The sequence below is a fragment of the Scardinius erythrophthalmus genome (genome assembly GCF_964197995.2).
Source record: "Scardinius erythrophthalmus genome assembly, chromosome: 6".
In the NCBI taxonomy this organism is placed as follows: domain Eukaryota; kingdom Metazoa; phylum Chordata; class Actinopteri; order Cypriniformes; family Leuciscidae; genus Scardinius; species Scardinius erythrophthalmus.
The window spans coordinates 22,312,810-22,324,745 of record NC_138226.1 but is presented as its reverse complement, the minus strand read 5'-3'; the positions used below and the strand labels follow the sequence as shown (position 1 = coordinate 22,324,745).

At 37.4% G+C, this 11,936-nt stretch overlaps 1 protein-coding gene across 17 annotated transcripts in view; it reads right to left on the bottom strand.

Moving 5' to 3' along the window:
* Positions 1-2,332: 2,332 nt before the first annotated feature.
* lmo7a (LIM domain 7a) overlaps positions 2,333-11,936 on the bottom strand; it is a 50,674-nt gene continuing 41,070 nt past the window's right edge. For 13 of the 17 annotated variants that reach the window (XM_081367790.1, XM_081367799.1, XM_081367800.1 and 10 more), the window contains 11 exons: positions 11,508-11,533; positions 11,211-11,318; positions 10,905-10,997; positions 9,916-10,430; positions 9,030-9,086; positions 8,807-8,862; positions 7,151-7,340; positions 6,770-7,021; positions 5,383-5,491; positions 3,106-3,208; positions 2,333-3,025 (listed from right to left, as the gene is read on the bottom strand). In XM_081367790.1, the coding sequence (XP_081223916.1) occupies positions 3,003-3,025; positions 3,106-3,208; positions 5,383-5,491; positions 6,770-7,021; positions 7,151-7,340; positions 8,807-8,862; positions 9,030-9,086; positions 9,916-10,430; positions 10,905-10,997; positions 11,211-11,318; positions 11,508-11,533 (1,532 nt within the window). In that variant the 3' untranslated portion in view covers positions 2,333-3,002. The remainder of the gene's footprint in view (positions 3,026-3,105; positions 3,209-5,382; positions 5,492-6,769; positions 7,022-7,150; positions 7,341-8,806; positions 8,863-9,029; positions 9,087-9,915; positions 10,431-10,904; positions 10,998-11,210; positions 11,319-11,507; positions 11,534-11,936) is intronic. The other 4 variants (XM_081367801.1, XM_081367791.1, XM_081367796.1 and 1 more) reach the window with 1 other exon arrangement.

The following is an 11,936-nucleotide window of genomic DNA, read 5'->3' as shown; positions in this document are numbered from 1 at the left end:
TTTTCTTGTTCAACAAGCTGTTTCACTTAGATATACATTTGGGAAGAAAAGACTGTCACAACTTCCAATTCATGCAGACAAAAAAATGAACAAAAAGCAAAAATTACTTAAGATTACTAAATTAAATCTGATTTTTTTAATTAATACATACTATAATTGTATATAAATAACTGCATCAAACTAAGGTCTTTGATGAAACAGAGGACATGGAAAACTTAATAAAAATAAAAACAATAATAAAAAGTACATTTCTTACATACATTAATAAGCCTTACAATGAAATTAGCATTTTTAGATAAGAATATCTTTGGAGTGGTACAGGTATGAATGATTTTTTTTCTTTTATTTGTAAATGTTACCAAACATGTCAGATTAGAGGAGTGTAGCACCTTGCAGGTGATGTTCAGTGAGAAACTAAAACCATGGCAACTAGACAAGGCTGACATCAATCATGCAGACTAAAATTAGCATCAGTCCAGATAGCAGGTGGGCGAGCTTGGGGGTGGATGAAACCCTCTATCCTTCCACCCAGCAAACTAAAGACACTTAGACAATGAGATCGGACATCTGTATCATCTCTTTAAATGAATTTCAAAGATCTCTTTATGCATGTTCCACAGGTCAGTTAAAACTGTTCATCTAGGCGCCTAACAGAGCCTCCTGGAGCTGACTATACTTCGATTAGAAACAACGATGTGGGAGGGAAATCAGAAACAGTCTCTGCTTTTATGCATACTTAAAGGCAGGGTAGGCGATTTGTTCCAGAAACATTTTTTGTAATACTGGTTGAAAGTCTCTTCACATCCTGATAGCAATCACTAAGTTAAGTGATCTAAATGTATTTATATTTATATAGTTTGCCAAAGCGAACTTTCTGGAAAAGTTCCCTACAGCTGGTTAACACCTTCATTGGTCCGTGGAGATTACGCAATAGGTAGGTGTGCATGGAGGCTTCGCATTCTTTCACGTGGAAATTTTTTATGGTTCATTTCTCCTGTTCAGTCCATTGAGGTCAGACATCCGTGAGTGAAAACAAAAACACTGGAGAGCTGCTTTATTTTGATGAAATGAGACTGACAGTTTTTCATGTTTAATACGGTAAAGCTGCTTGATTTTAAGAAACCTATTGTATGCTATATAAATAAATGTGACGTGACTTTACTAGAGTGCTGAATTGCAGAGCTCATGCAAACATCCATGTTGTTTTTCGTGTGCTTTATTAATAAAATAAATGCTTGCTGTTTTCTCAGGAACTATACGGTTATCCGGACCACACCTATTTGGGTAGAGTGGGTAGGGTTAGGTTAACCGTATAGTACATTTACGTGTGGTCACGTGTGGTCCGGATAACCGTATAGTACCTTTTCTCAATTTTGTTGTGGGTGTATTTTGATATTGAGAGGACATATTCATCGAACCGTCAGTTTCAGCAGTGTGGGCGGCCTCGGATGATGCTAATAGTATTTAAGCGCACGTATTTCGAACTTTGCTTTATCCCTAAACGAAGAACGAAAAAGAACTTTGCTGTGAGTAGCCTATATCGGGGCCTTAATGCCATCTCTCGTGACGTTAAAATATGCAGGTTTATTAGGCAAACAGAAATAAATAAGAGAGAAAGTATAGATAATACTGTAAATAAGTAACTAGAGTTTTACATTTTCTGGATGATGCAGATCAGTACTGGAAACTCTTGGAAGGAAACTCCCATCTAAATCTAGAAAAAAATTCCACTCACTTCTTAGCTTCAGGTGAACAAACTGTGCCATTGTAGCCTAATGTTCCATACAGGGTAAGAAAGACAGTGAAATACACATGGGGAGACAGAGAAATTTAGGGCCTAAGGCAATCTGAAGCTTTTTAAATGTTTATATCGATAGGTATTTACTTGCTAGTTATCTGGCAATACTACTCTGATACGAGAATCAGCTGATGCTCTCCATTAGAAGAAAACCAGAAAACCGTTGGCTGCATGTAAAATTTCCATCGTAATGCTCCCAAGGCCCTGATACATCTTATTCAGAGGACCAGCAGTAAGTTGCCAACAGATGTTGGCAGTGTGCAATTGTAATTTCATTAAGGAACTGCAAGACACACTCATTGAAAACATAGTATCATGGGAAATGCAGTGTAGTACTGTGATAAAAATACATGAACCATTAGAAAAGGTTTTGGATGAAATTCCCCTGCAACTGTGATGAGGTTACATTGTGAACTCTATGAAAGATGAGTCAATGTTACATGGAGACAGCAACGATGAATTCAGCCTATAGTCTAAGGTGTAGAAATCTTATTAATGATAGATTAATTAAATAAATCACACCCAGGTAAGACATAGTTTGGTAAATTTTATTTACAATTATTACTGAGTACGCTGCTTTTGTTCTAGATTAATTTTTCCCCCAGCAGAGAAATTGCTCAAATGCATAAAATAGATGCTACCAGAATATAACTAATGAGTGCTGCTTACTAACCATGCCATTTTAAATAAATTCTTAATGCATTTATCCTTAATTATCTTTCCCCATCAAAAAACAAAAAGGCACACAGATGACGTGGAATATTAACAGGATATTTTAGTCAGCAAACCCTTATATAACACATACTGCAGGAGAAACCTAGACAAGCAACAATAAAATAACATTTCTATTAATTACTATAAACACTTTTAGGACCATACAAATATTCGTTAACCAGCCAGAAATCATAAGAATCTTTCAATCAGTGATGATGAAAAAGACAGTGTATGATTTATCTTTTCAATGCATAGTTCATATTCAGGTACATGCACGTCCCTTTTGTACAAACAATTACTAATACTTTCAAATAAACATAACCTTAGGAATCTCACCCTCTCATAAGTAAAAAAGGAAGAATAGAAGCTCATTGAATTATCAAGGCTGGCTGAATCACTCAATGGTTATCACATCTCCAACACACTCTTTAGTGTTTACAGTTCCTTGTCTGAGATTGGTTCTTCCTCAATCTGCTGCAGTACTGTAAGATCACATGGATGTGGGCTGCCCAGCTAGAAAGAGAAAAAATATAGTCATAAAGAAGATCAGAAATCTCACTATATTGCACATATTGCAGAGATGCCTGGCCTACTTTTGAGTCGCACATAGCAGGAGTTACAATAGAGCTGTTGGTTTCGTATTCTGACTTCTGCTCCTGCTTCTGAGCCTCCCAAATCAGACCTGCAGTCAGAACACTGCAAACACAAGATGAAAGAACACATTGTTAGACAGTCAGAATCCTCAATGTAATGCCTTATCATACACTCACCTCCATCTAAGAGTGAGAGAGAGAATCCTAGCTTGAGGTCCAAGGCAGCAGCATAAGAGGATATGAAATTGTAGTAGTAACACCAGCCCAAAGGACCAGAAATAATATGGCAACAAGATTAGAAAGAGGACCATGCAGTGTGAATGAAAGGATGAGCAGAAATACATATGACTGGCATTTGGAGAATGTCGAGTATGTGCGAGGAATGATAAAGCTCTAGATGAGCCACATATGGCTGCTCTGAAGGTAAAGACAGGAATAAATTCAGAAGGGATTTTAAATAAGAATGAATTGCGCCCACTGATAGTGTTGCTTATTTACACGCACTTGTCTGTGCTGTTTTAGCACCAGATTCTCTACAGAAATGCAATTTACCATCTTGCAGGCCATTTTTTGTGTGCTAAATTATGGAAGATGCAGCAGATTACTGCAATCTGGAGTTCTTAACTGGGCCACTATGACAGTTAAATAGCACACAGAAAGTACGCTTGATTACACAACATTTTTGGATATGTCCATCATAACACTTTTCACCATCATTTGATCATCATTTGATGAATTACCCTTGCAAATTGTACACATACACAAATATGCCTTTTAAATACAACTTTATAATAGCACAATGTTTACTGCACCAGTCAAATAGTACTTAGAATTAGTGAATAAGGTGCAATTTATTGTTCTATTCTAATTTGCATATAAATGAGGCGTGTTTGCGCAACTTAGTTTTTATTTAAATATGCCACGGTGCAGTGCTAATCCAGCACATATAGCCGTAGACTATACAGGTGCTGGTCATACAATTAGAATATCATCAAAAAGTTGATTTATTTCAAGAATTCAACTTAATAGGTGAAACTAATATATTATATAGACTCATTACATGCAAATGAGATATTTCAAGCCTTTATTTGTTATAATTTTGATGATTATGGCTTACAGCTTGTGAAACCCACGAAATCAAAATCCCAGAAAATTAGACTACTACATGAAATCTCACAGTAATTACACAGTGATACCATGGTCATTGAACCAGGTTTTGGTTATTTTGGCAGTGTGGGCAGGTGCAAATCCTGCTGGAAAATGAAGTCAGCATCTCCATAAAGCTTGTCTGCTGAAGGAAGCACGACGGGCTCTGAAAATGTCCTGGTAGACGGCTGCGTTGAGTGGACAGCACAGTGGACCAACACCAGTCGATGACATGGCTCCCCAAACCAACACAGACTATGAAAACTTCACACTGGACTTCAGGCATCTTGGATTGTGTGCCTCTCCATTCTTCCTCCAGACTCTGGGACTTTGGTTTCCAAATGAGATGCAAAATTTGCTCTCATCAGAAAAGAGGACTTTGGTCCACTGTGCTTTATTAAATCCAGAGTCAACGCAGGCGTCGACCAGGACATTTTCAGAGCACTTCAAGCTTCCTTCATTTTACAGCAGGATTTGCACCTGCCCACACTGCCAAAAGAACCAAAACCTGGTTCAATGACCATGGTATTACTGTGTAATTACTGTGTGATTTCATGTAATATTAACATTTTCTGGGATTTTGATTTCGTGGGTTTCATAAGCTGTAAGCCATAATCATCAAAATTATAACAAATAAAGGCTTGAAATATCTCACTTTGCATGTAATGAGTCTATATAATATATTAGTTTCACCTGTTAAGTTGAATTCTTGAAATAAATGCCTTTTTGATGATATTCTAATTTTATGACCAGCACCTGTAGGTGGTTAGTGAATAAGACGTGTTTTTGTCATGGGATTCCAACATGGCAGAAATGGATTTGTGTAGTCCAGCTTTTTAAAAATCCCCATGGTTTCTTCTTGATGGTTTGTTTCCATTTGAGAGAAACAAATGACAGTCTTTTAGGAAAGAAAGGAAAGTCACAGGGCAGAGCTGTCAGTGCCGTTATCTACGAATCAGCTAGAGGTTTAGAATTGGCATTTTAAATCTCTGGGTTGACATTTTGATGGCTGAGTTTATATGTGCACACAACAACTGATTAGAGTAATCGAAAAGCAGGCAGGGAAGATTAGTCAGGTTAGTCACTGATGAAGCCAGGCTGGACCTGACCTCGGAGTAGCTGAAAGCTCACCTTGAAACAATTCAAATGAAAACAGAGCCCCAGGGACTCGATGATCATGGCTGCTCCTTTGCCCAGTGGAGTACTACAGAACGAACAGATTTTCCTGCCACTCACTGACCTAGATTACACAAAACATGATCTGAGGGCTAAGCAACAGACTTGCACACAGCCCATGGCTTATGTGGGGTCCAAACACATTTTGAAGACAACAAATATATGGGAGACACATGGGGATGGATGGATGGAATTGTTTAGGTCAGTGGTTATCAAATGGTTTTGCTTGACGAGCCAAACTGAACATCAAGTGGCAGCCCAACATAGTATCTAAACTGTTTATCATATAAAATGTCAACAAAAAAATCAAGGTGTGGTCACAACAAGTCACCATATTCATTTATTAGCCTATCACATAGAACAAGCACTGGGCCAAATTATATATTAACTGCTAAAAAAAAAAAAAAAAAAAAAGGATTTAGAAAAGCATTTTTAAAGCAACACCAAGGAACTTTTCCTCTTCGGTCACCCTACAGGTTGGAAGCGGAATTGTCCATTACCGCTGTCAAATAATTTCTCCGCCCGCAGCCTACTGTCGCACGCACGCACGCTCACTGTTTATCCAGCACCAGCTTTGGAATGAACGATGTCGACAGAAAAGGTAGAGTATGATTTCATGAAAGTTAAGTATGATGTATTGTGACATCAGAAACGAAAAAAATCTAAATAATGACTATTGTAACGCTTGACGTAAAGCAAGTCAAATTTGTAGTTTTCTAATGTCTCATTCGAACTACAGAAACGCAACCCGGTTTGGCAAACTTGCATAGTGTGGTTATATCAGATATAGGGCTGAAAAGCGAATCCAGAAGTGCCTTTCACCCTGTTACGACTTGATGAACCACTGATACGATTTTGGAAACATTATTTTAAGGTAAAAAAAGTGTTGCTTTAAAAGGATAGTTCAAAATGAAAATTCAGTCATCATTTACTCGCCCTCATGCTGGACGTAAATGGGAACCAAAACTGTTTAATTAACTATTTTATTTTGTCTTCCACAGAAGAAAGGAAATACAGATTTGGAATGACATGAGGGGGAGAAAATGATGACAATTTTCATTTTTAGGTGACCTATTACTTGTTTTTAGTATAAACGTCTAAAAATCCAACAAAAACAAAATAAGTATGTATTTTGTATTAATGCACTATGATGTTTTTTTTTTTTAACATGTCTTAATTTAAATAAATGTACAGTTTAATAGGATACATGGCCTTTTGATGTCAACAAAAAAAATGATGGATGTTTTACATTTTATTATTCTGCTGTCATCAATCCACCAGTTGAGAACCACTGTTTTAGAGTATTTAGAAACCAATAACAATTTCTTTTAGCGAGGAATACCTATTTCGTGGTGGAGCCCGAGGCTCTGGCTCTGGTGTGTTTGCGGATGGAGACCAGGATTGCCTTAGGGAGCTCATGGACTGAGAAGCCTCGAGAGTGGCAGACCCTGGACGTCCACTATGGTACGACGAGGAGCCAGAGAGGGCAGAATGAGGGCGGCTGTAGTCTGGTATGGACGAGGTGCTGTTAGATGTGCTCCATGATGATCTCCAGGAGGAATGGGGCATATCGAGGTTGTCAAGAGACTCGCCCCTGCAAGCAAAGTGAGTTTGTCAATGTTTGTAGCTCACAAGTAACATCAGTTGTATCTTTACAGGAGCACTCAGTCATTGTCTTCCTCAGTGTTTTCTTACAAAATAAGAAAAATTGGCATATACTAACCTCCTAATGGGAAGATCAACCGGTTCTTTGGCGGTGACACTGGCAGAGCTCTGCTGGCGAATCCAGCTGTTGTCTGTGTTCAAGGAAGTCTTCTTCTTCATTTCCTGAAGGATCTGCTGCCTTTCCAATTCAGCCCGAGATAGAGGATCTTTCTTATAGTCCCTGCTGACCTCACCCAGACCACCACTTGCTGCTCAGACAAAAAATTACAATTAATAACAATGTGACAAGTTGTAATTGGACAAACATCATGTAATTTCACATCAAGAGCAATCGATTTCAGATAATCTTCATATGATTATATATATATAGTGGGGTCTGAATGTCCACCGAAAGACCACAGTGAAAATCTGGGATTCAAAATATAATGTAAGCCTGGCAATAAAAAAAAAAGTCACAGACGCTCAGATGTTCTTGCTTCCACTAAAACTCAATATGAAGCTCTTTGGATCATCTCAAATCATGCTGAAGAACATGATCATCAGGTTTTTTTACATAAAGTTCATGCAGCTCGTGTTGCTATTATTAAAGCAAAACGAGAATAACCAAAATTAAGACATCCTTAAAAAAAATTTAACTTAGTATTTTTTTTGTTTGTTTTTTATTGATAATATACACAACCTTTCAAAAATCTGGGGTTTTTAAAAAATGTTTCAAAGAAGTCTCTTATGCTCACTAAGACTGCATTTATTTGATCAAAACAGAAATATAGTAATGTTGTTAAATATTATTACAATTTAAAATAACTATTCTATATTTTAATGTTTTAAAATGTGATCGACAAAGCTGAATTTTCAGCATCTTTACTCCAGTCTTCAGTGACACATGATCCTTCAGAAATCATTCTAATATGATGATTTGGTGCTCAAGAAACATTTCTTATTATTATCAAAGGTGAAAACAGCTGTGCTGTTCCTTTTGAGGAAACTGTAACATTTTTTTAAATGATTATAGAAAGTTCCAAAGAAAAGCATTTATTTGAAATAGAACATTTTAACAATGCATTCTTGCAAAATAAAATGTATAAGAAACTTATTGACCCCAAACTTTTAAATGGTAATGTAATATATATTAGATCATTTGAAAAAAAGTAATTCAATTAGAACAATTTAAAAATAGAAACATTTTCACTTATGGTCTCAGGCTGTTTGACCCCACTGTTTTTATATTAGAGTTTTTAATCAAATGCACACTGATCATGTGGACACAGACTCGATTACATTGATTTTGCTGACATTGCATCTGTCAAATTTGCAGCAAATAAGGCCAAGGTGATTGGTTGAGCTGATTGATTAGCGTGGGTCCGAGCCGCCCCACCTCTCTCTGGGTCTCTGTATTTCATGGCATTGAGGATGCTCCTCCTCTCAAGCTCTAGCTCACTTGCTGCCTGCTTTCTCTGGATCTGAGGGTTTTTCTTTCGCCTCAGTTCCTCCTCCAGCAGCCATCCTGCCAACCCCCTGTGTCTGCTGTACACACCTGCAGAGAGCCACAGACTCTACAGCACTGTACTGCCTGTGTGATTTAACTCCAGCCCTTACAACATGTGGCACACTGACAGCACGCTCTTCAGGAATGCTGTCTCAGCGGCTCCTCATTCGTCAAACCAACAATAGACACACATAAAGGGTTAGAGGAAAAGATAAAAGCTGCACTGACCTTTAATATCTGGTTTTGCAACCTCATCAAGTTCTGGAGTAGATTTGGAAATGGACCTGCAAACCGAACCGAAAGAGAATAAGATTACTCAGTCCGATAAACATTCAGATGAAAGATCTTATCAATGTATAACTCCTGTATGGACGCATAGCCTGAAAGCATTGCATTCATTTACAACTTTGTTAAATAAAAATGGTAGTGCAAACAGCAGAGTCCAATTTACCTGTGCGAGTAGGATAATTCAGGGTAAACATTGGTATAGCCAAAGGAGTCCACCTTACTGTGGCCAAACAGCAGAATCAGCACAGACAAGCAGATGGTCACACAGTCATGATTGGACAACATTAATAGAAGATAAATTAGTATGATTATTAATGCATGAGTAAAACACATACTAGGGCTGGGCAGTAGGACTAAAATCTTCAATCGTGGCATGAGTATCTTGTAGCACGGCAACAGCAACCATCACAATGTAGTTATTATTGCTGTAAAAATGTACCCCCTAAAATAATTGTATACTACTGATTTATTATACTACAGTGTTCAAAAGTTTGGGGTCAGTACATTGACTGTAAAAACTGTTACAAAAGATTTCAGTTACAAAAATGCTGTTACTTTTAATGTTATATTCATCGAAGAATCCTGAAACTTTTTCAGTGGGTTTTTTACAGTGTATTGAATAGGCTTCCTCATATTAAGTAATTTCACTATGTATTTTCGCATTATTCCATGTTTCTTCATTGCTCTAAATGTGTAAATAATGTAAAACAGTCATGCTCACTAACATATACATACAGTGTCTACCAATACATAGAATGTATTACAAATTTATAGAGTCATACCGCCCAGCCCTAACACAGACAATGTTAGTTTAGTCAGGTTACTTTGGTATTTAAAGCAGGACTAATACATGTATTTGTCAAGCATGCTATTCAATGCCATTCCTTGATGTTATTGTTCTGGAAGTAAAAAAACAAAACAAAAACGGATTAAACTGCATGCTTGAGAAAATGATACATTCATATTAGCATGACACAGATAATGAAAGATGGGGCATACAATTAAAACAAGAGAAACCAATTAATGACTATTGAAACGCAGAAACTCACTCTTGATCCTGAAACCTCTTCTGCTCTTCCAGGTGCCTCCACTCCTCCTCTCTTCTCTTCCTCTCTTTTTCCTGAAGGAGGCGCTCTTCTTCTCTCTTCCTCCTCTGTTCCTCAAGGCGCTCTTGTTCTTTCGTCCTCCTACTCTCTTCCTCTAAACGCTGCCTCTCCTCTTCTCTTCTCTTCCTTTCTTCTTCTCTCTTCTTTTCCTCAAGACGCTGTTGTTCTTCTCGTTTTTTACTTTCTTCCTCTAACCGCAGCCTCTCTTCCTCTCTTTTTCTCCTCTCTTCCTCTAACCGCAGCCTCTCTTCCTCTCTTTTTCTCCTCGCTTCCTCTAACTGCAGCCGCTCTTCCTCTCTTTTTCTCTCCTCCTCTAAACGTAGCCTCTCCTCCTCTCTTTTCTTCCTTTCTTCCTCTTGCTGGGCCAATCTGGAGGCCTCTTGCTCTTCCCATGAAACAGTAGGTTGTCTGATGGAGGGAAGAGGGGAGTAGAGGTTGTGTCTGTTCAGCTCCATCTCCTGTTCAACAACAATCAAAGATTTGTTTGACAGTGACAATGACATACATGTATATACCCCCTTACAAAATCTAAAAAAAAAAAAAATTGTTTGCATGCCCTTATGGAGCTATATGAAATTACAGGCCTTTACATAAATTCCACAAGATAAAATAATAGGTTTTGTTTTGCTGGAAAATCACCAGATTATTTATATGAACTTTTGAAAAGTGTAATTTGTGTAAATGTAATTATTTTTATAAATTCTGTTATATTTCTTTTGGAATATACTTTCTCCCGTGAACATGGTCTAATTATTGCTGAGGCATCCATAAAATACTGACCTGCATACAACAATGGTTCACTGTAAATAAATGCACAACACAACACAACACAACACAACACAACACAACACAACACAACACAACACAACACAACACAACACAACAAACATAAAACATAAAACATAAAACATAAAACATAAAACATAACATACCTCCTCAAAATCTTTGGGGCCCTCTTTTGCAAGATCTTGCTGTGCCTTTCTCCACTCCTCATCAAGTTTTTCTTGGTCTTTTCTATACTTTTCCTGCACAAAGAGAACAAGAGAAAAACAGTTTGAGTTTGCATGATCAGCAGCACTATACATATCTCCTTCCAGAACTAGTTTCTACAACCTTAGGAACAAATAATCTCACAACTATTCATTTAAATGTTACATATTCTCTTTTACCCGACAACATAACCCATATTTAGGCCATAACTCTATAAAGCCCAACGGTTGAGCTCATATAATATTCACCTGCAGCAAAAACTCCTGCTCTTTCTGCCACTTCTCCTGACGCCTGCGCTCTTCTTCTGGGTCCCAGGACCAGCGTGTAGTGGATGTAGTGACGGAGGGCATAGGAAGCTACACACACAGAAAATGCTTTGAATTATTGGAGCCAACCATATCCCAGATATCCTTTACAATATCTTGGCTTTTTTTTTTTTTTTTTTTGCACCCAAACCCTATAATTCACTTATTATTAATTAATCAGATCATATACGTGTAAGCAACAGTTGTTGGATTAAAAGAAAACATTTAAACTCAACTTACATTTGATATTGCTGTATCAGATCCACCTGTAAAAAAGAGCTACAATTAGATGCTTCTTAGACAGTGTAGCCTACATTTAAAAAAAAAAAAAAAACCTTCATCATAGCATGAAGGGAACACATGAACAGCATTCCATCCCAATATCTGATAACATAAAATATATTAAAATAAGAAACCCATAACCCAACAGTACCATAAATAAATGTTAAATTAGAACCACATGCAGACTCGGATAAACAAACGCATGCAAAGACTTCAATAAACAAACCAAATGAAAAATGCAAAAACACATCTCGTAGATAAACACCTTTGGCCAGTCCCCATATGCAATGCCACATGCAGAAGCACTGGCTATTAGTAAAACTAAACCCCACATCCATGCCGAGCACAGCATGCACTATTTGCATTCACAACACAATACCAACACAC